This window comes from Notolabrus celidotus, chromosome 9, assembly GCF_009762535.1.
Source record: "Notolabrus celidotus isolate fNotCel1 chromosome 9, fNotCel1.pri, whole genome shotgun sequence".
NCBI lineage: Eukaryota > Metazoa > Chordata > Actinopteri > Labriformes > Labridae > Notolabrus > Notolabrus celidotus.
In genome coordinates, this window is record NC_048280.1 from 8134234 (window position 1) to 8161746 (window position 27513).

Consider the following 27513-nt stretch of genomic DNA (forward strand, 5'->3'; position numbering starts at 1 on the left):
CATTTGACACAGAGTTTAAATGTAATCTTTACATTTTAAGAGACGTAAATAAGATACTTACAGGAAGCCCTTGAGCACCAGCTTCACCTCTCTTTCCATCAACTCCAATTTGACCCTGGAAGACATCATTGTGCATTGTTAAAATGTAAAGAAAAATCTCTTAACTCTGTACCTGGACACTAACCCAAACAACATGTCTGTTTTTGATTCAACTCACAGTATGTCCGAGGTCCCCAGGCTCTCCTCTCTCTCCTCTGTCCCCAGAAGGACCCTGAGTTTAATCGAAAGTAGATTAATTAAACAATATACAACAGCTAATGAACAACAGTTAAAGCAGGTACATGTAAGAAACTCACTCTGTCACCTTGGGGGCCTGCAGGACCTTCTGCCTTGCTGTCGTCTCCCTGCTCACCCTGAGGAAGAAATACATAAACAGAAAAACAATAGTAATCAATGGTATTTTCCAAAAACCCCAAAGTCTTCTCAGAATCAATGTATGCTTTGTTTAAAAAAAGAAAACAATGGAAACACTTTGCACACTCTCTCCATACGAATGGCAAATCATTACATGCGCTATTAACCGCAATGATCCCATTTTCATGTCAATGGAGCCAATGTCTGTTTCCGGGTCTTTATAGGATTCATTAAACAATAACCACAAATGTGTGTACAATCCTAATAGTCATGTGCTGAGCATGTGTGAAATGATATTATAAAACCAAGAGCACGACAGACATTTAAAAGCAGGAGTTTGATTTGTCGGGGGACAAACAAACTGAAACTCACATGGAAATTGTAGCATTAGAGGTTTTACAGTAACCGTGACACAGAGCTAATTTTATCTGCATCATGGTCCAATGCCGGAGTTACCTGACTCTCTCAAATGACTATAATACATTTTGCAACCATCCGTGTGATAGCATAATGCTGATTTAATTAGAGAGAAAACGCAGCTTTTATTTTAGTTTATTGGCTATGAGGAAATAGAAAATATCCACATCCAGATGGCTCCTGCCCAGGGACTAAAACATGCAAATTAGCATCACGCTCAACTCAGTTGCATGGGTTCCATTGTGTGCTGCTCCTGTCAAATAAACACAAATTACAGTGCTAATATCCCCCAAATCATGAGCAAAAGAGTCCAGGTGTTTGGCTAATTATATACATTTAACAGCACTGAGCTAATTGGACGCGTCTGAGTTCAAATCAATGACGAAATTAGGGATGACTTTAAGGGTATTGTGAGGACAATGAGACAGACAGCGGAAGCACTAATTAGAAGCACAACTTAAATTTGAATGCATCCAAACACTGACTGTGCCCTCAAAGAAAATGAGCTTTGGGACTGTTCGTGAGGTAATGAAGCCATAACATGTCACTAAATCTCATTAGACACAATCAGAGCACGCACAGCTATAAGGGATGGGATTCAAGCGTTAGATTGTACCTTTTCACCTTTTGGCCCAGGTGGTCCCAGAGGTCCTTGTGGCCCCATGTGACCCTATGACAAGAAAAAAAAAGTTTCAAATGAGGACAACCGGCATGCCTTCACTCTGATTAACCCTGATATATACAATGTTAGAGACGTAAATGAAGAAATGGAATCACAGGGAAGACTGAGAGGGATACAATTGCTTAACTTAAAAACAGGTTTCATCAATCATCTCTTTGTCCTTTATTGACATGCAATTTTGTGATTCATCATTCAAGTCTTCTTCTACGTGACAGCAAACTTATTACACTGTCCCCAAGTGATTTCTCTTCATCAGACGTTACTAGATCTGTTGTGTTCATCCATTAAGATTTTAATTAGAAAAATGTATTTTGATGATGAAATAAAACAGTATTTTGTAAAATGTTATCAAATGGACATCTCCACGAATACAATTAATAAAATGGCAAACATTAAGTGTCCTCTTCATTGTTATGGTTAAGTGGCTAGCTGCAAGCAGATATGGCTAGGTATAAAATAACTGGAATATCTGTCCTTATATGGACTTCCTCCTGTTAAAAAAGTAGTTGTGGTGACTACATACTGCCCTCTGGTGGTCAGCTTTGACACACCATGGTTTAACAAGCCTACTTTTATCTTTGTCCAGTGTTCAATTAATTGAGTCATCATTTCCACATGACTTGACTTTAAACAGATTAGTGACTTGAACTAAATGTTAATTGGAACATCAGCGCACCAGATGTTCAGAGAGGCTCCGCCCCCTTGTGGAGGGGTCAGGAAGTGCAAAACGTCCTCAAATGAAATGATTCAGCCTGTTTCATTGACACCACAACAATAGAGGCTTTGTTTTATTAGCAAGCCAATATGGGTTTGTTTAAAACAGAAATCCAGATAAAACGGCTTCAAAAGAATCAATCAGGGTTATTTTTATCATGGGAGGAAGAACTGATTAGCATCTCTCAGAAGACATTTTTAATAGAGTTTTACGAAAAAAGGACCCTCCACACTCTTAACTTATGAATGACAACTCTCACAATTTTATCACGTAACATTCCTGCCTACATGGTTACCTACTTGTTTTTTACTTTTCATCCAAACACTCAATATTACATTGTCCATAATTCTTGAAAGCCCCTTTCACACATGCACTCCTGACATTATCTTTGACCATGTCGGGACATCCAGGCCCTAAACTTTCCAGAAACTTGCTGATCATGCATGCACCTTACAGCAACAGATTAGCTGAGTTATAATTTGTATTACTTCCTTAGCTTTAAGTCAGGCAGGGCTGGGTAAGACATGCAGGAGGAGTTTTCAATAATGGTGTCTGTGTAACATGAATGTCATCTCTCGGACCCCGCAGTAGAAGTTCATTTTCCTGATCTTACCTTCTGCATTCACATGTTTGTCAGGAAAAAGTCTGGATAAAGTCAGGGTGAAAAACTGGGGTGTTTGTGTTCTCCCATCCAGCCTACCTGGATAAAGTCACACAATTTTCAGGAGTGGTGTGCATGTGTGAAAGGGGCTTAAATTACAGATTTAGCTAATGTTTTGGCAGCTCTGCAGGTCCCTTTCGGTCATAACACCCAGCAATGCAATGTATTCCTCCAGCACTGTATGTTACGGATGACCCACCTCATAACCTGATATTCCTGGTTCTCCTTGTTGGCCCATTCTTCCAGGAGCACCCTGGAAAAAATACATATATTCAACTTACAACCACCAAAGACTAAAAAAGTCCATCAAACAACCTGGGGATGTCTCACCACTGGTCCGATGGTTCCTCTCGTTCCCTTCTGCCCGACAAACCCCATCTCCCCCTGGTCACCTACTGGTCCAGTCTCACCCAGGTGGCCTTGGTGACCCTTGCTTCCCTGGAGAGAGACCATAAATGAGCAGGTATGCAGCAAGAGTGAAGTCTTCTATGAACAGTTATGTGGATATTTTGACAATTCAAACATTGAACACTGAAAGGTCTATTTGGCAGGCACTTCAGCTGTCATGCTCCTGGAGGTTATTGGCTTTACAGCTTGTTTACCACAGCAACAGAGAACTATTAAACCCTTTGCACAAGAGGGCAAATTGACACACCTTCTTAAGTGAAAAGTGTATTCTAGCCCCGAGCAGGGGAACTGACAAACCTTTTCTCCAGGTTTTCCTCTCTCACCAATTTTACCAGGCTTCCCCTCCTGACCCTGTGAAAGAAAATCGAACAGGGTTGTAAGCGAGCGGAAAGAGCTGTGCTTTCTTGGGAACTAAATGAAATCTGGAGAAGGCTGCTGAGACGCTCACCCTTACACCCACAAGCCCAGGTGGACCAAGAGGTCCTTCCTTTCCTTTAAGACCAATTTCCCCCCTGTCTCCTGTAGGGCCCTCTGGACCGGGCTCCCCCTTTTCACCCTAGGAAGAGTAGAGAAAGTCCAATGAAAAAGATATACAATAGAGTTACAATACGACGGACTAGATTGGTGTGATTCAGGGAAACTTTTACCAGGATTTTTGCAAATGTAATGCAATTTGATTACTTTTTAGATATACATAAATGACAAAAAGTAAAGGTTTGTTTGTGCTTTTCATCCTCTAGTTCATCAAATGTCTGCTAAAAGTAAATAAAGCCAACAGATGGAACCTTGCCACCCTTTTAATTACATTTTGGCTGTCAATTACCACTAAGACCTGAACTGGTGATTACAGTCTCTAAATATAGGACTCTGATTGAATCGTTGTAGGTTTTGAATATAATATTAAAATATCTACGCCACAGAGACGAGAGGCTAGACAGGAGACATTCTATATCCTAAAATGGTTCTACATAAGTCTTGACAATTGCCCCTTAGGCACGCAAATAGAGTGTTACTGTAGTGTAAGCATTTATCAGAGAGACACAACAGGCAGTAATTGGGAAATGTTTGTCAGATGGAAAATAAGATGTCACAGTGACCTGACATGTTGTTCAAGGTGTTGTTGTTCAGAGCCTAAAAGCGGGCCACGTTGTTAAATTGATGCCACACTGTCAGAGCTGATCATAAGGGGCTTCAATTTTGTGGCAATTTTACTGAACAAAGCTGTTGTTAAACCAACCTTTGACAGCAGGCTGGCAGCTAACATGTCACAGTGACCTACAGAAAATCAAGGAAGCAGCACTGCTGTCTATGTAACAAGAGCAGGAAATTAAAAAGGCTTCTGCCCTGTACAATTTAAAACTGTTCAAAACACGGCTGGACCAAGATGTCAGCCTTTGAAAACAACACATTTAAAAATGACAGAAGACTTTGAGTCCTTCCAGAAATTATGAAACATTGTCCCAACTATGTAATATTACATTTAACAGCATACATTTTTAGATCTACCTGCAACAGAACATCACAGTATTTAGCAGAATCAGCAACCATTTGCAACCTTTTAGCTCTTTACTACAGTCAAGCCACGTGTTGTTTACATGAAAGGTGTTTTTATTCTTCCAAATGTGAGATGAAGCAGCCTCAAGGGTCACACCATTGATGACTGGAATCTCCAAAAAGTGCTTAGTGGGTTCATATTTCCACACCTCTACCTCCCTAACAAATGGCATTGACTTACTTCTCCCAACATGCCCCTCTCTGCACTCTTGACAAACTTATAGTTTGATCATAGACTATAGAATCGTGGACGACGCAACAGCTACCATGCATGAAAGCAGAACTCTGAGAGCTCTCCCTGGTGACTGGCTGCTGCATAGGTCTTAAAGCCCACCTCCTCCATTATAACAGACAGGACATGAGTCAAACTAGAAAATAAAAATACACGTTGTATATATTTTTTATATATATATTATTTTCACAAAAATGATCATGATAAAAGCTCTAAAAGAAAGCCTATTTAAAATAGGCTTTCTTTTAGAGCTTTTATCATGATCATTTTTGTGCTGGTGTTCATTTCTTATAGACATTTAGCTCTATTAAGTAATTTGATGTTAAAAAGAGTTGAAGCAGCATTGTGACTGACAGCTCTGTTGCTCCTTTTTTGCCTCTTTTAAGCTTTTTCTTCGTTTCCCTGCTCTCTGATTCAATATAATAAAGGTACATGATACAACACAATCATGGCTCCTCACTGAGGCAACATATTTAGCAGAAACAGTACAACAGGCTTTTGTTATTTGATAAGGCTCACTTGAAACTCCTTCAATGCCTGGTGACCAGAAATCCGTATTTAATTCGCTCCAGACCTCCGGTAAGAGCCAGCCAAAATAAATTCCTAGAATCCTCTGATTATTTGCTGAATTTCACTCTAAACTTCACCAGGCAGTTACAATGAACCGTGGCAACAAACTCCTTTTAATTCATCTAGCAGTTAACATTAACAGCACAAAATCCTAGTTGAGCTGCTGTTTTCCATCCAGGACCTGCACAGTAGCCAAGAAGCACTCAGTGTAGTTTACTCTCCTGACTAACAGAAAACGTCCTGTGCAGCATAAGCTCACCATGCTCAGAGAACACCGAGGATCACAATGGAGTCAGAATCGAGTCAACCTGTGTTCACATTTTAGCACTGTCTGTGAGCCAGAAGCTGTTTGTGGGTCTGTCAGCCATTCTTCCAGGAGTGTAGTTCTGCTGAATAGGCAGCCTCTCTGTGCATAGGATCTTTTTTTTTCTCCGACTGTCACAGCACTCGCCAGACTTACGAGCTCTTAAAATAGCCCCGCTGTTTCCACTAAATGTCAAAACAATGCAGCTTCCATTGAACAAAAGCCAATATCTGACAAACAATACTCTACTTGCTCTAATTACAATAAGATGCTACAATACACTTGGGAGTTCGCCGAGTTCACAGACACGAGGCTTCAGGGAGGACTTCATCCATGCTGAAGTTATTGAATTTGTTGACCAGCCAATGCCTTAAGGCAATTTTTTACCATTTACTGTAAAAAAAACATCACTTTTTTAGAGCGATGAATAAATCAGGGTTAAATGCAGAATGTGTCCTTTATTTTTTGGGAGCTTGCCTTGGCTCCATCAGGTCCGCTTGTTCCAGCCTCCCCATCAATGCCTGGCTCCCCCTGACGGACAAATCACACAAAGATCATGAACTCAAAATAATTTAGCTCTACAAGGACAGAAATCACAAGATGCAGAAACAGATGCTGAGAAATCTAAGCATACTACATCGTAAAATAAATGTACTGCCTGGCTAACTCAGTGCTGCTGTCATCCTTCAACTTGTTAAGAGAATAAAAACATGAGATACTCACTCTCTGGCCAATCAAACCCTGCTCCCCAAAGTTACCAGGTAGACCAATGGCACCCTGTCACGAGAAGAAACATGATTATTAAGTCATTCATTTGGATGTGATACAACATGAAATAATGGAGAAGCATGGCATCATTTTCGGGCCCCTGGTTCTTGGTTCACAAATGAACACGTCATTTTTGTGGAAAAAACAATATCATGTGACCAAGAACCAAAGCTCAGTTTTGTTTGCTCAATTAGAGAGGATGATTTCTGATTGGCTGTTTTGTTTTGATCTAAACGCTGTAGGCGCTACCAGTGAATAGTTATTAAGAAAAACTATGACTATCTCAGTATGAGTTAAGGTTTCTAGTTTGTTAAACAACTAGTGTTATGAACCCTTGTGAAATTTCACTTAGAAGTTAGCCTCTGTCTGGCTATCTATGTAGGTAGCCAGCTAGCTTATTGGCTTAGTTAGCAGCAGTTTATTGCCACTCTACACCCTACTTTACAAGGAATGAATAATCCTTCTTGCAATCTGACTGTAGTCAAACCAACCAAATAGAAATGATCTTCCCCAGTATGCTAGCTGTCAGGAATTGGGAAACTACAAAGCTTAACTAGTACCACAGACTGTGAAAAATGGATGTGGCTTCTGTAATTACACACTGGTTTCTGCAGAGGCGTTATGAAGCCTAAAGACTGTGGGCTCCATATTGGAAATGCTGACTAACTAACTTCTGACTACTCTAGAAACAGGCCATTTGGTAAACAGCTACAAAGCGCACATCAGTCAAATCTGTCACTCCTTAATTGTGTGTAACTATCAGCCCTCATATAACGAAAACAGATGAGCGATAAAACAATTCATCCATACCAAAACTGCTCTTTGAACCAGGCTGTTTACATGTGTAACTCCACTGTATAAAGTGATGTATTAATGTGTGCTTAAATGTGGATTCCTTGGCTTTTGAACCACGTTCAACTGGACACTTGAGGAACTGCAGTTTGTTGCACTTCTACATTGGTTTCATTTTTCAACACGGAAGCTTGCCACTTGGCCAGTATGCAGGAAAACCTCAGAGTTACTAGAACAAAGTGCAAGCAAGAGACACTGTGAGAGTGCCAAAGTGTTCAGCAGTACACAACATTAATTTGGCCCTCATGTGGAAAATAGCAATCAAACAAGTCTTTTTATTTGGCTTTGAATTGATTTCAGTGTGATGCAGTTAAATTATACTTCGAAAGACAATGATATTTTACTGGGTTATACTTTGTGTGCTTAAATGCACCATTTCTAACCATTTACTGTGGCACTTGTTCCCTGGTGCAAACTTGAGCACACATCTTCCATTCCAATATCCTAACAACCAATGAAAATCTCCACAGCTCATTGTCATTCTACCTTCTCCCCACGTTCACCAGGCAGCCCTCTCTCTCCAGCCTTCCCCGTCGGCCCCTGTGAAAAACAATAATAGCCTTAAGCATCCAGTGCTAATACAAAAGTCAGCGGGGATTCTTACACCAGCTGTGTGATCAAACCCACCATTGGTCCCATCTCCCCCAGTGGCCCAATCGTTCCTGGTGGCCCTGCTGGTCCCTGCAGGGAGAAGTAGAGTCATCAATAAAAACGAGTAAGAGCACTCTCTAATATTGGACAAACACTTCTTAAAGTGACAGTAAAGGAGGAGAAAAAAGTGAAAAGAAATAAGAACCAGGCAGAAAGTATGGATTTGTGGAGATAAGTTAATCTGCAGGGCTAGGAGCCTTCAAAACACTGAGCCAAAGCTTCTTCAAGTGATGGAAACAGGCCTGCTGTTATAGAGACACATTCAGGCTACAATAAAGCTGCCTCTCCAGGAAGGAGGTGGTGTAAATCAAATTGTCTCAGACTCACTTCTTCTCTGCTTCTGTCTGTGAGACTTGGGCAGAATGAGAGAAGGAGGATTAGGTTGTTCAGGGCTTTTTGACCAGGATATGGGTTTCTGGGAGGCGTTGAATAAAAGGTGTCAAATGGAAATTTAGAGTTTATATGCAAGGGCAAGTAGAAGGGTGGCCAGTGGGTGACAGAGAGCTACAGGTTATTTTAGATAATGAGACACTGGAGGTCCTGACTATATATTCTTTTAAAGATATTTTTCAACTTTTACATTATTGAACCAGATGGAGTAAAAGACAGAGGAAAACTATTGCCATACAGTGCCTTTCATAACAGTGTTTCTTCTTCAATACACATCCAAAGCTCATGTAAACCTACAAACTCACAGGCTCTCCTGCAAGTCCTTTGGCCCCTGGAGGTCCTGAGGGTCCTTGGATACCCTAAAACAATTAATACAGCACTGTTTATAACACACTCTGCAGGTATTCATGCCTGTGTTGAAATCCTACAACACCAACTGGGGTAACAGTGAAGCCTCTCTTATCCAACACTGTTCCCCCAAAAAGAGTCCACCCCAAAGAATTGAGACTGACCTCAAAGAGGCCTCTGTTAGCACCAATCACTTACTGGAAATCCCTTAGACCCGGCTTCACCTGGCTCACCAAGTTTTCCCTGCAGAAAAATCACACAAATGGAATATAAGTCCAACACAAATTGTGAACAGTTTATTTTAATTGTGTTGTTTGTGGGTTGTGGTGCACCCCTGTTTGATCTCCCATGTTAATTGTATGGAAAGATAAATAGGCATACTCAAAGAACCAGGGCTTCCTTCTTTTGCATACTTGTTCACCTTAATGTTATAAAAACTATTCATGATTTCCTGATCACATGACACAGGCGGGGTAAAAATAGAGTTTAGGTAAATATCCTCTTTATCATCTACCAAATACTGAAACAGTCGCCAAATGTTAGAAAGCAGTGAAAAATGTCCATCATGAGTTAGGTGAGCCTACTGTTGCCTTTCTTTTCTTTCCAAACAACACAACACTTCCCAGATATATCCAATTTACAGTTATATGAAGCAGAGAAAAACTGTAAAACCACATCTGAGAGAAGAGAACTGGAGCTCCCAGAGGGAGTGAAAGTTGAAGCCCTTTTCCTTGATACATAACTTAAAAAGGGAAAAGTAAGTCATTCAAGACAGATTTTAAGTACTTATACTTAATTTGAGTGAAAAAAACTACAACTTCAACCCTACTACATCTCATAAGGGAAACTTACTTTTCCACAGAGGTTGAGAGGCAGTAACATTTACTGGTTACTTAAAGGAAAACAATTTTACATCAAAAAAGGTGATATTTAATAGCATTGTTTGGTTAAGTAACTACTCAACAACATGTGAATGAAGTATGATTATCTCAATGTCAAACTGTGACAGTCAAATTATATGAAAACCTTTGTGAAGGAGGCACTGCTGTAGTTGAGTCAACAAACCTCAAGTTCGAGTCAAGTCTTGAGTCCTCAGTGTTTACGTCATAGTCAAGTCTGAGTCACAAAAGAAGAATCAGAGCTCTTAATATAGAGACACATTAACCAGTTCTGCTGCGGTGGTGTCACTACAGGTGTCTAATAAACTCAAATATACCTGCAACCCACCTGCTTTTGATTAGAGTTAACTGCACATACATGTTAGACCCAGTGGTTGAGTCACTTGACATTCATTCTTACATTACTGTTAGCCTGCTGACAGTAACGTAATCTAACAGTCCAAGTAGGCTAACTGTGACATATCACTTTTAGGGGCATCCTGGAAAGATGCGTGTAAAAGTTTGAGCTTTCTTGGTTCCTTTACATACTGCAAAAGTTGCACTACCTTTTATTTCATTTGCTGTAAAATCTTTGAAGCAAAACTCGTAATTCACTGCGTCTCATCAGACATCCTGGCAGGAATTGCAGCAGAACAAGGCAGCACATAAACAAGCATGCAGGCAAACACACATCCAGCCCTTGCTAGTAACTGAATAAATGATTGGAGCCTCATAAAAAAATTATAAACACAATAAAACAGTATTTATAGATAATAGGTCCCAGTCCTCCACTTCATCATCTCAGTCTGAATGCAGCCAATGTTCCAGTTCAAGTTCAAGTCCAAAACATCAGTCCTCAAGTACAAATTGAGTCACAAGTCCCGAAAATCCGGACACAAGATGGACTCGAGTCCAAGTCCTGGACTCAAGAACTACAACACTGATAGCAGAAAAAAGCTATTTATTATTCATTGTAATACAAGTCAACCATTAGTTTATTCTACTTATGATACTGTAAAATGCAGGGCTTTTACTTCTACAGGACTTTTTCACTTGTGGTAAATTATTGAAATACTTCCTCTGCATCACAGGGAAATTAAAGGAGACCAGTTTTTCTCACCATTTCCCCAGGGAGACCCAATTTTCCTGGTGGACCATCAGGACCCTGCAAAGAAAACATCCAGCTCAGTTAACTTAGCATTCTAAAATCCCCCAGAGTTAAAATGTTCCCGACTGCCAAGCACAGCCAGCATCATCAATATTTAAAGCGTCTTTGATTTAAGGTTCTGTTGTTAGATTTGTAGTTAACAAAGAATGTCCTCTCAAGATCCTTTAGAAGTTAAAAATATCTGATAATTACACTCTGCCCAACAAAGCTGATTATAAAAGTTCTCTTGATTTTCTTTTTCCTCTGCCATAGAAATGGCTCCATCTGGTTTATCCTTTATTTCAATGAGACAGATTTACAATCAGGTAGTTGAAGGCCAGACATTGCTCTAAGGCATTAGAAGTAATTATCAATACAGAGCACTAAACTTAAAAAAAGGCACTCCTAAAATGTTAATTACCCTTCACTTTCTTACCTTGACTCCAGTGGATCCTTTCTCCCCCACTAGGCCATCAGGACCCCACGGACCCTATTCAAAAAAACAAAACCTGTCACTGATGAACAGCTCCTGAAAACTTGGCCCCTAACAGTCCGTAGGCACATTATTTTTGACATATTAAGTCAATAAATTAGGACAACTAATCTCCATTTTTGTCATCCTTATTACACAGAGCCTGGGAGGCAGCACTCTGGGTTTAATTGTGAACTGTGGCTTGGCCCGCTTTGGAAGGACACCATCAAAGATTGTGGCTATTTTGTAAATACTTGGCATGGGTGTATTAGCTCTGACGGATGCCCAATCCGCACTGGGTAGACTTTGTCCCCATGTTTCCATGATTACACACAGTGGTGCCGCCTGCACACTGGGGTTATTGTAAAGAAGCTTTGGGAGAAGGTCACAGATCCTGTAGCTGATTCATCCTCTCCATGTATATGGAACCAAATTATTCACTGTCATCAAATATTTAAGGGCTGACTGTGTCTTGTACTGGTTGTTCATGTACGCTTCTTCTACCAAAGTGGTCAAAACAGAGTCAAACAGGCATTTATCACACCAACACAAAGCACTGTGTTAGTGGTGGAGTGATGGGTCTTATGTCAGGATATTGTGCTTCTTTTAAATCTTGACAAACTGTATGATAATTGCTGAAACTGCATGGGTAAATTCTGAAATAAACCTAACAAGATGGATATTTTTTTGAAGTGTAGACATTTACCACCAATCCACCCCTTTTTCCATAATCCCCTTTTAACAGCCATTTAACTAAAACTGGCACATTAGCAGAAAGATCACCCACTTACTCTGGCTTTCTTTTAAAGTGCACCAATTTTGGGGCTTTTTACTTAAGAGTGAAATGAAAACCCCAGAGATAAATTATGATAATGACACACACATCACACATCTAAGAGATGCATCATGTTAAAACTAAAATGTTGCTTAAATGAAGTGGAGTCTGTTTGGATGGGGATTAAAGAGCTGCTTAGCTAAAGGGAATGACAGGATGGAATTAGGGATGTACGCATTCAGTCAACAAAACTAATAAACACTGTCACCCTCCCTAGTTGGCAGCAGAATTAGCAGTCAGCTAAATTAATTATTGATATTTTCATATTACTGTAGGCCCAAAACGCTAGTCACATGTTGAGTGAGCCAACCGCTTCGAGCAAGGGCTTTAGATCTGGTTAATGGCTACTACCATAACGCTATGATGCTCTACCACCCAGATGTAAACAAGCACAGATGATAGATCACATCTCGTACACAGTGTGGTTTGGTGTATTTTGATCTAGAAAAATCTGATAAAGTTGTATGCAGACTGTGTCTAGTTAAGCTGTCATATAAGCAGTAGACTGTGGAAATGCATAACCAGCCCAGGCAGGTGGACTTTAACCTGCAGGGAGGACTGAAGGATTGTGGTGCTAGCTCTGTTAATGCTAGCCACACTTGGCAAAACAATTTGACATTGCTTATCCATAGACTCTGTGACTTTAGCCAAGTTATACAAATTGTGCTCAATTCTGACAGCTTTTGATGTGTTTTCTAACTTTCAGACGAGTTGGTTAGTTGGACATTTATTTCAGTTAATATGACTATGAAATTAGTCAGATCAGAACATCCCTAGGTGGAAAAATGGTCAAGTATGACTGAAGAATGACCAATCTACTGAGAGGTAAAGTTCGATGTCCTTTGGTGATATCAGAGTTCACACAAAGTGAAAAGACTGGTGACCCGTCATTCATTTATGGTGCTACACATGTGACTTTTATTCAATGTAGGAACATACACAAACACCAATTAGAAATTTGGGTAGTGACAAACAAAGCTATGTCTTTCTTTTGTGAGAAATGATCTTTGAGAGCTGGCATGGAGGAGGTGGCTCTGAGATGAGATGTGAGAGCTATCTGTTAAGCATCTCCAAGGTGTTATTGGCCAGACTGAACAAAACACTGGTGAAAGGAGGTGTCCACTTAATGACCCCAGGGATGTACTGACTCTCGCTGCCCATTTGTTTCTATCTCAGGCAATGTGGAATATGAGGAGCTGTGTCGTAGGCTACAAAAATTATTATCAGTATGGAATATCAGTATGAGGCACTCATCTTTTTTATTAAAGCACAATTACCTAGTGTTTATCTCAATAAACATTGTTTATCTCAATAAACACAGTGTACTTTTACAATGTAAATATAAGGCAATGAAAGTCATTGTTACTGATTATATATTCTTGTTGACTTGGAATAATTCAAGATGTTATATTAAGGGAGACGGCTGTTGAATCATTCTGGTCATAATTCTATTTTCCAAAGCCTTGATGTAATTTTCTGCTATTATAGTTATTAAATATTACATCTGTGACTGCTTGTGATATCAAGGGAGCCGTGTAAAACCAATCCACAGAATTAAAAGCCTTAATTATACCACTTATTCATGTTAGATCAATTATTCATGGCTTACAATGATCCTGCTGTGCAACCAAAGGCTATTTTCCCAAAGTAGAAACTCCATTTATGTAAAAAAGAAAATTATTCAGAGTTCATGTCAGACACAGCAGCATGCACACATCATCATGGACAGAAACATAACGGTGTTGAAATTCATGTAACAAGACTTGTTGCATTTCTGCACAGCATGTTTAAATACATGTTCTCTGCTAACAGACATTCAGACTCAACCTCTCATGTCGATGAGTTCACAGTTTCACGTGTTTCTTTATGTTTCTAGGCAGCAGTGGTTTTGTGCGACACACATCAAAAGATGTAGAAACCTGTGGATGGTGGGACTGTATCTGGGAAGTTTGAGTTTCCCCAACTCTTTCATTGTCTGTTTAGCAGAGTTGACTAACACTGCTGATGTTATTTACTCATGTTCAATACTTTCACTTACCTGAAGAGTCCACGTTGATCCCAGAAGCCCTTTGAGGCTTACACTCGATGCTACGATTAGCCCTGTACAAGCCCATATTGAAAATGCTGCCTTGCTGATAGTTAGCTGGTATAATGTTTACAACGTCTACCATCACAGCCTGGAATGTGTGCTGACTCTTTTTTTTTTGGCACAGTATGAGTCACATTGAGATGTTTTAGGACCCAAATTGTGATATTTGAGGCTGGACAAGACACGATGATGTGTCGATGAATGTAGGCGATTGAGTTTTTGTGTCATGTTATTTGGTAACAGCCAGCAATGACATGTCATCTTATTGCTAAAGCAGCTTTTAATTACTCACCCTTGTGCCTTTTGGGCCTCTGATGCCAGTGTATCCCCGTGAACCAGGAGGGCCCTGAATGTACAAAAAAATACAGATTTTAACTGAAACAAACTATGGTGGCTACATTAAAAGATACATTTCTCCATGTTCATTATTTACAAGGACATAGACCCCAGTAGGACTGTACTTGACTACAAATGTCTCTTTCAAACCCATCTTTTGAAAGTTCATTTTTTATTTTCAAAGGCAAAGTTTTTATTAACACCAGACTGATATATCAAGCCAGTTGTAAACATTTGACTCAGTGCAGCTTAAGACCAGCAACAAAGGTTGTTTTAGCTGTACTCCACTGGTTTACATTTTGACTTTACTACAGTGATTTACGTTCATACTTCAAGGTGTGTCAATACCAAGCGGCAGCCTCTGATGCTAAAACATGAAGCCAATACAGAAGTGCTAAAACTGCAGTTCCACCAGTGTCCACTTGAGGCTTGCTCCAAAATCTAAGGTTAACCCATTAAAACCCATGTTAAAAATGTTGATCTTTAAAGCAGAAATAAACATGTCTAAAGTCTGATAGTAAAAAAAGAGGTTTTGGTCTGAGTAGCCCATTCCTGTATTTTTAAACCCTGTACAGAGGGTGGATGTTTATAACTCATTTGTTATGAAGATATAAGGTTACAAATTTTGCATAATTTGCACAATTAGATGCTTGGCTGATATGACAGGCGAGCACATTGGTAGCTGTTAGTCTCTTTGCCTGTTATTACGTCAACCAAAAGTAAGGTTGAGTCAACATTTCCAATATGGCAACTGCCATTGTTGGGCTTCAAAACATTGCTTCAGAAGCCAATGGGTGACATCACTGAGACTATGTCAATGTTTTATACAGACCATGGTCAGCACAAAGTGACATCATCACCGAATGTGGTTACATGTGCAGTTGAACACATTACTTTCAATCAGAGAGAGCAGCTTTTCAGCCTCATATGAAGTATCACACGCAGTCCAACTATCCAGACAACAGGTCAGTGTTGTTTCTGATCTAATTATAGCGCACATGAAGGTTTGATAAGGAGAAAAGTCAACTCACTGGGATTCCTTGTGGTCCAGGTGGCCCCGTCTCTCCAGGTATTCCTGTGTGACCCTGATGGACATAACATTACTTAAATGATATCTACATCATAAATCAGTGCTCTGATTTCTGACCAAGCTATATGTCTTATATTTTGAAATCAGTCTCCCCAAACATATCACAACCAATCCCTTGTAAATAGACTTCCCCCTGTTATGATAGACGGGGTCCAGACTTACTCCTTACCATCGGCCCTGGTTCACCTGGTGGCCCGGGGACGCCAGTTTTCCCTCGATCCCCCTGTGGAACCAAAAGTTGGAGTTAGTGAAACATCACAAGCAGCTTCAATCATTAATGTATATGATCTACATTAATTGATTGCGCTCAAGGTCAACAATATACCCAAAAAACTACAAAACCAACAGACAAATCTCCAAGATGGTTAATCAAGTGAAATAATACAGTACAAACGATGCAAATCTGAACATGAGAGTAGTAGGTACAGGTAAATATTTCACACTTAAGCATGATAATACACTTTGAATTGTTACTTTATGATCAAATTTGTTGTATTTGACATTTGGTTTCAGCTTCTCTCCCATGCTTTATCATCAAAGAGCGATTTCAAAGCCTAAATTTGGACACTGAACAGCAATAAACTGTGATACTTGTTAAGTCTGACAAATTGAGACCTTACTAACCTTTTCTCCGGTGATGCCGGTCTCTCCGACAGGCCCGATGAAACCAGGCATGCCCTGAAGGAGAGAAAAAACAAGCTGTCTTAACTGTCTCTTATTTCTCTTTGCTCAATTGAAGTTAGCTTTCTCATACTAGGCTGCACAGCTTTTGGGACTCCAAGAAAGTCGACACACACAGAGACACAGTGAGCATCAAACGGCAGAGAGAGGGAGAAAAGTCTTTACCCTCTCGCCAGGCTTTCCGACCTCGCCAGTTATCCCGGTCTCGCCCTACAGCAACAGCAGACAATTAGCATATCACAAACTTATTCAAGCCTTTCTTTTTTAGTTCAAATCAGCTGAAATGTGCTCAGAGACAGGCTCCCCTGTGGTAACAGAGAATTAACATCTAATTTACACTTATTCAGATGATACATTATCATAAAAGAAAGCCGGGAAGAGAATGTTCAGTTAAGGATGACAGTGTTTCGGCGTTGTATATGTGTCTGTTAGGTCTGACCTTGAGTCCATCTGGGCCTGTCAGTCCAGGGAATCCCTGCCTCCCAGGCCTGCCCTGAACAGAAAGCAAGAATGACACAGAGAAGTGCACTGCAGCTCAGTGTACACAACAAACAACGAACTCCTGTGAAAGGTAAAGTCTGTGCGTCTACCGTCCCACGAGAAGCCGCCGCACAAAACAAATCAGCAAGTGATGCCAAAACAAAAACATCCCTTTAAGAAACTTAATGATCCATAAAACAAAGAGCTGTTTGCAGCATCAAAGGCTTCTTATTACTCTCACAAGTCATTGGGTCATTTATGTTTGTTTTCAGCTATCACTTGTGGGTTGCCCTTTTGGGAGATGGCAGGCTGGAGTCAAGCGTTGCAAAAATAGAGTTTCAGTGGAGTTCTCTTTGTGTTGTTTGGCCCTGGATGACTCCAAACAAACACTCTTTCTTTGTGCTGAGACTGTTGACTTTAATTTACGCTGCAGAATAGTTCAAAGTCATCCCATTTATCTCTTAAAAGTTATTAGTTTGTCCTGCAAAGCTTCTTTATCCTCTATGTTCTGTGCTCAGAAGCTGCCGATTATGAGTATAAATCTAAGTAGAGTGGAGATGTTTGATAAACAAACCACGAAAAGGACTGAGTTATTTCTTACTGTCCCTTGAGTCAACTTTAATTGCACATTTGACCTCTGGAAGAGAATACAATCTTTCTTTTCTGCATTCATTTCAACATGTATCAACCAACTGATACTTCTGGACGTTTTGGTTTGCCATTTAGAGACAGTCGCTTTTTGTTTGTGATTGTGAGTGTTTTTTTAATGATAGAAGAGCACAGCAATTTGCTGACCAGTCTGGTAATATGGGAATACAGTGTCCAATAGGAGGTCTTTCAAAACAGCTTTAGAACAATAGAGACATTAGCCAGCCAAAGGAGCAGCCATAGTTCTTTCTCCAAGGCATAATTTAGGCAGAGACACGTGCCGGTGTATGGTAAGACTTGTGGCTTTCTGTGTGGATCTAAAAAGATAACAGTGTTGTTGTATTTTCAAGCTGCTTGTGAGTTGAAGGGCTTATCCAACCAGCACTCACCTCGAGTCCAGGAAGTCCAACTGGCCCTACTGGTCCCTCATCACCCTGACAAAGACATTTTCACAAAGGGTCAGCAGGAGCCAGATCTTTTTATGTGTTATTCATTTCGCAAATACGAAACACCTCACCTGAAGTCCGAGTGCTCCTCTTGGACCTGGCAAACCTCTTGTCCCTTGTTTTCCCTGTGGTTAAAAAATGAAATGTGAACTCTGACTTCATTTCAATTTACTCACAAGGCTCAAGTCTCTGTACTAACCTTGGGTCCTTCAGGGCCATTTTGTCCTGGCGGGCCTATGTCTCCTGGGAAGCCCTGTGAAAATAAATGCCAGATACATCACCCCACTGCAGCATTTTCCTTGCAGAAAGCACTGTGTTGATTATCAGTGATATAACACACACAGTTTTGATGCATGTTAAAGAATATTTGGTGAACACAATGTGTCTTACCTCTGGACCAGGAGGGCCGGGTAAACCATCAGGGCCCTTTTCACCAGCTTTACCCTAAGAAATGTCACAAAGATCTCACGGTCATCACAGAGACCTAAAACTTGCTCTACTTTAACTAAATAAAACAGTGCTGGGACGAAGCGCCAACCTCCGGTTTCAAAATATGAAGCTGATGGGGAAGTGTTATAAACTGCAGTTTCTTAAGTGTCCGCTTGAGGCTGGCTGCAGAAACACCGGAAACCACATACACACCAATTCAAAAAAGACAATCTTTGCAGCAATAATAAACATGTTTACAGCCTTTTTTTTCCCTATCGGCACACACTGTACAGGGCTGAATCTTTTTCTATCCCGACAGTTCAAAAGATGCTAAGATTACGAGTTTTGCCCATTTAAGGACATGACCGGGAACACTGTAGCTGTTGGCTAGGAGGCTCAAGGCCCGCCTCTTTATCTCACACTAGCTCGACAGCAGTTAGGTTGAGTTCAGCATTTCCAATACGGCTCCCGCCGACGATTGGCTTCAAAACAGCGCTTCAGAAACAGATGGGTGATGCCAAGAATACTACATCCATTATTTATACAGTCTATAGCTGGGACTCAATTTCTTGGACTGAAAATTAGTTATTTGAAAATGTTCTTTGGGTACAGTTTATAGTAGTATAAAAAATACATTAAAACTAACAGGAGATCTCATTTTAAACCTTTATAATGCTTTTAAGGTCACTCCATTGACATGATAGACCATAAAACACCTGATGTGTTTCAGCACAAGCTTTAACCCTTTCTAATTTAACCAAATTGGATATTCCATAACCCAAGCTCACTCGATTATTTTAGCATCATGAGTTTTATTGCCAAAACCAACATTAAAGTCTAATTTAACCCTTAAAAGGAAGTGAAATCTGCAACAGAGAACATGTCAAAAAAATGCATCGTCCTTCTAGGTACTCATGCATTGCACATCTAAGTTTTTCCAAGCTACACTCCTCGCTAAACTAAGTCAACCACTGCGACTGAGGTAAGTTTCTGTCTGGGGAAAGCAGTCAGAGAAGCTGCCAAATCATCTAGCAGGTCAAGCAAAAATAGAGTGAAGGCATTCCCAGCAACAATCTCAAATCAGATCATGAGGCTCTGAAAATATTTAGGACAACTCAGACAGTACAAGTGCCAACTCCTCAGCCTCCCAGCTAAAGCAGCATATGCACTGGGAATATTCTGGTGCCCTGCTCTTTAAAAGAAACTGTTTATGCAAGAGCTTGATTAACATACATTTCTTCCATCAACATTTTCCCACATGCATGAGTGCCTGATGTTTACTTTTGTATAGATTTGAAGGTTTCCATACATTTTTATTCAAGTGCAACAGCTTGCTTTTTTTTTTCCTGAGTGCATCCCAGACTTTACTTCAGACTTCCAGCACACCACTACGCTTTTCAGAAAACAATTCAATTCTGAAGCAGCCATGAGAAAAAGTGGAAAAATAGCTTACAACAAAACACAGAGCACACTCAGCCGACTCTGTGCCCTTTAGGGTAGACAGTAGTTTATTTATCCATTACGAATCACTCAGGAATATCTACACGGCGTTTCACAAACTCAGGTCCAACGAGCAGTAAAGGAGGGAAGAAATGAGAAATAGAAACTCTATATGAGGTAGCACTCTGCATTTCAGAGATAAAATGTGCCATCACAAATCACAGAACAATACAATAAAAGACAAGCCCAGTCAACTACTGGTGCATCACTCTGCTCCTGTTGGGTGTTACCTACATTCAGAGTCAGTCATGTTGCAGTAATAAGTCGGATACACCTGCATGCTTGAGCAGAGTTTCCATAACAGAGAGTATACATGTGGTGTCAACTGAGGATGCATTGCTTGAGTCAGGTTGAATAAGTAAAGAAAATACCTGCAGTCCAGGTTTTCCACAAAGACCAGGCATCCCAGGTAAACCACGGATACCCTGAAACACAGACGCCAGCTCAGTGTAATCCAGTCAACGAGACGAACATGATGATTGATTGAAGAAGAAAATACAGACATGTACAAGCTGAAGGAATAAAACAAGTGGTAAAATGGCTGTAATTCTTTGGTGTAAGACACTCTCCATTATGAATATTATATTGAGTGCAGACAGACACAAAGATGTTGGCAAAGATGCAATGAAAGCCACTTTTTTTATTACCCCAGAGACAAACCGGAGTTCAGTGTCTTTGTAGACGACACCTTGACATGCAGATAGAAACCGCCAGACATCAAACAATCCATCATATTATTTATGAGTGACATACAAACATAAACATACCTTATCACCTTGGAACCCACACAGGCCTGGCTCTCCTGGCAAGCCGACATCCCCCTGAAAAAACACAAGAAACATGTGACAAGAAATCAAACTTGTCCTATAAATAGGAGTTAGAACAGTGCTTGGAGACAGGAGGCATGCATGTGTAGCTTTGTTAGCTTTCTAATGATTAAGAGTCACAATATTGTGATTTCCAACACTGGGTAGCAGCTCTGTGGGAGTTCAAATATAGCTTAGTTTATATGTTATTTCTGATTTAGGATGGAGTTATAAGTTACACCAGTTGAGATAGTTCCAACATATAAGAAGAAGTTACAACTTAAATCTTACACCCCTCTCTGAGAAGGTGTAAAAGCCTCCAAAAAGTACCTGTGATTATGGCGTATTGTAATGCAAAATGGGTTCATTTGGAGGATGCACTGTGTCGGCAAGGTGCTCCACTCAATAGATTAGATCATGATGACTTTGGGCTGTATTCCCGTCTTTGATCTCCATGAACAGAGATAATTTCATTTCTACAGTAACAGAGAACCCCTGTTAAATGAACATTTGGTGTAGTTGGGTATTTCAACACTCAAAGTCAGTGCTTTTTTGTCACTGTCAGTTGATTAATGGGAGTTAACAGCACTTATTTTTTTAAGCTATTAGCCTGTATAGACGGAATCAGGCATGAGAGTCTGCACTAAATACGTTTTCACTGATTGGCCAAATGGACAAACATCTTACTCATGTTACAAACTAACAAGCATCAACATATGGCTTACTACAGAACACAGCTCTAGATTCTTGTTTTACGGTTAGGTGTTCACTGAAGGTAAGATTAGAAGGCTGATAAAGACATGTGCAGATCACCTTATCACCTTTCAGTCCTGGTTCCCCTTGGTTTCCTGGTACTCCCTTGGAAGCAAGATTTGGACAGAGAGAGAAGATAATCAGACATGATGACAAGTCTTGGTTGTTCGCTCTTCAGTTGTGTTTACTTGTTTGATAAAATAAAGTGAGAGAAACCACTGCTTGGGGACATTCAGATTCAGATCATTGAGCATTAAACTCAGTGACGTCACTTGTGTAGTCACCACACTGCAAATGCTGACTTCAGGGCCACCGGTTTGGCCTGGTGGTTAAATCGCAAACCCTATGTATAGACTACAGAGGTTATCATCATCCATAAAGGCTTTAATATCCATAAAGAGGCAGTGACTCCAACTACCTTGTGACTAATCTAGGACACTGACAAAGAGGTGGAGTTGAGTTCATATCCTTGCAACCTGACAAACAGCTACAACGGCTCTAATGATTCATTATTCTGCACCTTGATATAACAAATACAAATAAGTTAGAAAAAGTCATAGCTGTATAGTTTTCAGGAATAAATAAACAAGATATAGAAACCAAGACTTTTTTTTTTTTACAAAGCTGTAAACATCTGAACTCTGTTGTAGAAAATAGGAAATTTAACATGGGCTCTAATGGGGTTTCCTTGACTTCTGGAGCCAGCCTCATGTGGACACACAAGGAACTGCAGTTCTTTTGCACTTCCACACTGATTTTATTCTTCAACACTGGAGGTTGCCACTTGGTTATTATTTATTTATTTATTTAAAGACAGTACATGTTCATTTGTATTTGCATTTTCAAGCTTTGCCATATATGGCATTTTGTTGATGGGATGTTTGGGCTGTAGGCACTTGAGATATTTTTTTCTGTGTTATTATTGCAATTATTGTTTTTTAAAGTTTGCCTTGGATTTTAAATCATGTAAATTGTGTGTGGATTGTACTCATTTGCAATGACCCAGGAAGTGTAGTTGCTACCTTTGTAGTATCTAAAGGGGATCCAAATAAATAAATAAACATTTCAGCATAGCATCAATTTAAAATATGCCACAGTTAGCCATAAATCTAATTTTCATCTGGAGTCCCCGGCAGGTCAAAACAGAGTCCATAACAAAGAACAAAGACATATAACAATAGATGGTAACACTACATCATGATAGCATGACAATGAAAACACAATACATCACACGGGCATCAGATGTAGAAAATAGTGCAAGTAAGTGTGTTAAAGGGCTATTCAGTGTAAAAATGAAATACTCAATATGTAAGTTGCCAAAGTACACCCTACTTATTCTGTATCCATATCATCAAAACTTAGACAGCCTCATAGCTAACAATCACATGATTTACCTTGAGTCCTGGTGGTCCTGATAAGCCCATAACGCCAACAGGGCCCATGTCTCCCTGCAAATAACAACACACGCAATCAGAGAGCGAAAGTTCATGATAAATCCCCGAAAGCTTGAATGATACTTACATTTCAAAAGTGTACTCTGACTTTCTATGGCTGTGTATTAATTCACAGCTCATAACTAGGGCAGAGTATTATCCAGACATACCTGTATGCTTCAGTTATAATCCTTACTTATAGCTTACCTTGAGACATAAACTTCTTTTAACTAATCAGCAGATTTTTAATAAATGCCAAGTAAAGTCCTTTGTCAGACATATACTTATAAACTGACAACATTTAGATGCAAATGAAGAACCATCAGAGAGTATAAAATGACTAAGAAGACTTGACACCCAACGCCAGCCTCAGGCACTTGAGAGTTTCTGATACTCAACACGTCTGACACATTTTGGTCCGTGAGGGAAAAGTATTGAAGTTAGAAATCCAGGACTCTGAGCTCATAATACTCAACAAAACTTTCTGAGCTCAAAGTCTCTACAGAAAAATGTGAAAGAGAGGACTAACAATAGCCACTGAGGGTTCATACTTTCTTTTATAAAGCACTTTTTAAAACATTTGTCTCACGCTGATTTCTAGGGAAGGAAAAAAACTCAAAGATGGACTTAAAGAGGTAGACTGAGAAATATGTAAAGAACAAAAAGAACCAAAGCCAGAAAGATTCAACACTCACAATGAGACCAGGGACTCCGCACGGCCCAGGAGCTCCCAGCTCACCCTGAGAGGACAAATAAAAGAGGAATAATAAACAGAAGTTGCAACAGTGGCACATTCAGGGAGAGATGCATAAAAGCAAACTGTAAGTCCCATTATTTTGTTTGTTTACTGGTGTTTTCCTCCACTAACCGCCTGAGTAATGTGCCTCGCCACTCGTTCGGGCATGGTGAGTGAGCATTTGGCACAAGACAGAGAGAGTCTTGTTTTCTGAATGATACACCCTGCAGCCACATGCCATGCCTACATCCTCTCCGAGCTACAACTCCAATGGAGGGATGAATGAGACACATATCACAGCGTGGCTTTCCAGTCTCATCCTCCATTTTTCAATGAGTGAAGGAAGATGAACCAGAACGAATGGAACATCTTCCCCTCTGGAGTCAGAGAAAATGAGGTCTGGAAGAGGCTCTCAGAGGTCAGCTGATCACAATCTCAGGCTGACCCCATCAATCAGGAGCAGTGAGTGTGAGGGAATGGAAAGATGGGAGGTGAGAGATTCTGCTAATAATGCCCTCACATCAGTTTGGATTCTGATGAGTGAGGAAGATACTGATTTACTCCATGGATTTGCCTTTAAAGCTCCTGTGTGTGTCTGTTTTGGCGCTCCCTGTGGACAGAGTGATACCTCTTCTGTTTGTGCTTCTTGTTTTGTACATGCATTAGTATGTTTTCTGATAAAAAAAATCTCATTTAACAGTCAGAAGTTACTTACTTAATGTGAGTATTCAATATGAAACAGTATAAAAAAAAGCTTATTCTTCAGCATGCTGCCAATCCTCTGGTCTGACACCTACTCTTCAAAGTTGCTACAGGCGTTAAAAAATTATGATATAGGAATATTGTCGTCATTGTTGTTGCTGATGGTCTTTTTTGCTTTTGTAGATCATAAAAAGGCATCATTGCTAATTTCAGCTTGCTTCATAAACAGCACTGGGGTTTAAAGCTCCTGTAAAGAACTTTCTGTTTGTATCAGCTTTGGCGCCCCCTGTGGAAAGAGTCGAACTTCACATATCTTCTGATTTTGCCTATTAATGTGCACGAGTGTGTAACACAACCTCTCATTCTGCAGTCTTTTAACAGGCAGAATAATCTTTGCAGTGGACAAGGTAAAGCAAAGGCTGTTTCTCATGTTACCTGTCACCTACCCAATGGCAGCCGTTTCAGGCATCAAAATAAATTCATAGAAATAATGTATTTTAAAAGTGGCATCCGTGTTAAATTTCATAACTTTTAAGTGCCAGCTAAAAACTCTTCACAGGAGCTTTAAAATCAGTCTGTTTGCTCAAATTCTTCGAAAATCATGGAGAGATGTAAAAGGATAGAAACCGAAAATAGCAGGATTTGTTGTTGATGTGTTAACTGTTTGCACCTTTATTCATAATGCTACTTTTGCTATTTGACGTCTGTTTTTTTTTCTTTAATATAATTTTTAGTTGTACCTGTGTATGCTAACACACAGGTACACTTTTGGTTTAGGAATCTACCTTTGAGAGTTTACTTTTCAGCTTTTGTAAAGCTTTTGTTTAGGATATGTGCCACAGTTCGAGCTCCACCTGATGAAATCTCAGTCAGTTTTAAACCTCAGAGCTAAACAAGATAAACTGTACTTGGCTTAAAAAAAACAGTAAATTTACTTTAAGTAGAAGAAGTCAAAGTGCTTTCACTATGTCATGTCACTTACTGGGTTCCCATCAGGGCCAGGGGGTCCCCTCTCTCCAAAGTCTCCAGGAAACCCCTGAACACAGAGAAACAGGACTGTCATGTAACCAGAAGGGGAAGTGAATGGCTGTATTATGTTCACAATATCAAAATACACTTTTTCATGTTGACATCTTGCATCTTTTGTTGACATATTGCATGATTTATGAAACACAGGGGATCCAATAAAGCCAAATCACTTTCATTTATGACGCCTATATCACAGATTTTCCCCAAGAGCTCTTAAAATCTATCAAGTGTACAACACCCTAAATCCTCAGACCCCCAAAGTGTTTCCCAAAACAGAAGTTTGCTGAGTAAAGCCAGGCAAACCCCATCAAATGTGCTCCCACTACTCCATTCCTGGGAGACCAGCAGGAAATTCCACGGCTGAGTGTTTCCGAGCGACCGAGTGTCTGTGCATGCGCTACTGGCAGGGAGCGCTCGGCAGCCTGCGAACCAAACCCCCTGGACTTGCCTAAATGGCTGAATAAAGCTGCTTGGCTCAGGAACTGCTGACTTTGTCCTTTTTTTGCCTGGTTCTCGTAATTCCATTATGGAGGCAGAACAAGAGGTGCGATGCAGCCGCGAGGCCACACGCTCATCATGTGCTTGTCAATGTGCCATGTGTCAACATCCAATCCAGCGTGCAAAAGCTTACAGGAGAAGAAAGCTACGGTTAGAGAGACGATAAGGAGCAGAGGGCAGGAGAGATCTCTCATTCTCTGACGACAGGCAGAGAAAAAAAGATTGAAATATTTAATAAAGTTCTTAAGAGACGGAAGAAATTAGATTGTTGTGATGCAGACTGCTGAATTAGAACTTTGGGCATTTATTTGTGGGTAAAATAATAAGCAGTAATTGGTGCAACATGAGGATCAATGTGGAAAAATCTGTCTCAATGTTCCAAAAACGTCAATAACTGACTTGGTTTGATCGGAAACACATGCATGTCCTTTTTCTCACATTGACAACAACTTCAGCAGAGTTGGCGGGACTCTTCCATGATCTGGTTGATGGATATCCTACTAGTCTGCAGAATATTATAAATAAGATATTCACAGCAAAATCTGAGAGGGAAAGCTACTTCTCTATGCTAGAAAAAGAGAAGTAGAAAACACAGAATAAAGGGAGCTGTTTAGCACCAATAAGGCACAAAAGCGTCAAAGTGTTTAATGTATGAAGCTGTTTTAGGCGAAGGGACTCATTTGAATTTCTGTTGGATCAAACATGCCAAGTCCTTCTCTTGTGTGTTTTTCCACACTTTGCTCAGCTTCACTTCTGCTGACTCAGGACAGAAATAAAGCTTGTTGCATAAAGTGACTGACCTCACTTTCCACCACAGAGGAAGAGAAATGGCTTGTCATCATCATGACTTGGCCTTTACGAGCAGTTTTCTTGGCCTGAGTCTATGTCTTTGACCGTTACTGCAAAATAGTAGAAAAATGCATGTACAACCGCAGCCGGCCTGGGAAACTATCAGGTTTTAGTCAGGCTGTTATGTGCAGTTTTAGTATTTTCCATGTAAGCTGCAGAGGATGGGGAATTTACTTTCGGGTGCCAATGACCGTAGACATTTGCTGATTTGTGGGTAAAGTCTCCGTAGAACCAAAGCCACAGCTGACACTTCATATCGTCATATCAGCCTAATGCAGAACAAGTCATGTAAGAAGCTTGGTGTTTAACATACAATGTTCCCTGAACAGCTCGAGCCGGAGAAAATTCCTCATGCTAGATTTATAGATGTGGAGTCACCATTTAATAAGAAGCAGATAATAACTGATTTAAATAAAGGGGTTGACTGAGATGTAGATGTAATGTAGTCTGCAGACACATAAGCTTTTGTGTTCTTAATACCTGCAGTTGCACCATGTAGGATGCACATTTCTCCCCTTATAGCGTTCCCTATAGTAATCCCGAGCATCACCGAGCCAGAGTGGGTGTTACAACAGTTTTTATACACAGATTTATGTCTAAGGCCGGGACTCTGTCAGAGTAATGGTCTTGTAATACTCTTTAAAGTGGCTCTGCACTACAGTAAGAGTCCATAAATCAAGTACACAACATCCTCACTTTCATGGAGCGGC

At 40.2% G+C, this 27513-nt stretch overlaps 1 protein-coding gene across 1 annotated transcript in view; it reads right to left on the reverse strand.

Moving 5' to 3' along the window:
* The window catches only part of col27a1b (collagen, type XXVII, alpha 1b), a 94283-nt gene that overhangs the window by 14278 nt on the left and 52492 nt on the right, over positions 1 to 27513 (reverse strand). Inside the window, exons 14-45 of the mRNA XM_034692016.1 lie at positions 25410 to 25463; positions 23685 to 23729; positions 22951 to 23004; positions 21617 to 21661; positions 20765 to 20818; positions 20369 to 20422; positions 18459 to 18512; positions 18268 to 18321; positions 18140 to 18193; positions 18012 to 18056; positions 16934 to 16987; positions 16660 to 16704; positions 16438 to 16491; positions 15983 to 16036; positions 15755 to 15808; positions 14680 to 14733; positions 11428 to 11481; positions 10965 to 11009; positions 9165 to 9209; positions 8924 to 8977; positions 8205 to 8258; positions 8064 to 8117; positions 6681 to 6734; positions 6435 to 6488; positions 3746 to 3853; positions 3595 to 3648; positions 3220 to 3327; positions 3089 to 3142; positions 1448 to 1501; positions 357 to 413; positions 218 to 271; positions 62 to 115 (exon numbers count right to left, since the gene is read on the reverse strand). Of these exons, the coding sequence (XP_034547907.1) occupies positions 62 to 115; positions 218 to 271; positions 357 to 413; positions 1448 to 1501; positions 3089 to 3142; positions 3220 to 3327; positions 3595 to 3648; positions 3746 to 3853; positions 6435 to 6488; positions 6681 to 6734; positions 8064 to 8117; positions 8205 to 8258; positions 8924 to 8977; positions 9165 to 9209; positions 10965 to 11009; positions 11428 to 11481; positions 14680 to 14733; positions 15755 to 15808; positions 15983 to 16036; positions 16438 to 16491; positions 16660 to 16704; positions 16934 to 16987; positions 18012 to 18056; positions 18140 to 18193; positions 18268 to 18321; positions 18459 to 18512; positions 20369 to 20422; positions 20765 to 20818; positions 21617 to 21661; positions 22951 to 23004; positions 23685 to 23729; positions 25410 to 25463 (1785 nt within the window). The remainder of the gene's footprint in view (positions 1 to 61; positions 116 to 217; positions 272 to 356; positions 414 to 1447; positions 1502 to 3088; positions 3143 to 3219; positions 3328 to 3594; positions 3649 to 3745; positions 3854 to 6434; positions 6489 to 6680; positions 6735 to 8063; positions 8118 to 8204; positions 8259 to 8923; positions 8978 to 9164; positions 9210 to 10964; positions 11010 to 11427; positions 11482 to 14679; positions 14734 to 15754; positions 15809 to 15982; positions 16037 to 16437; positions 16492 to 16659; positions 16705 to 16933; positions 16988 to 18011; positions 18057 to 18139; positions 18194 to 18267; positions 18322 to 18458; positions 18513 to 20368; positions 20423 to 20764; positions 20819 to 21616; positions 21662 to 22950; positions 23005 to 23684; positions 23730 to 25409; positions 25464 to 27513) is intronic.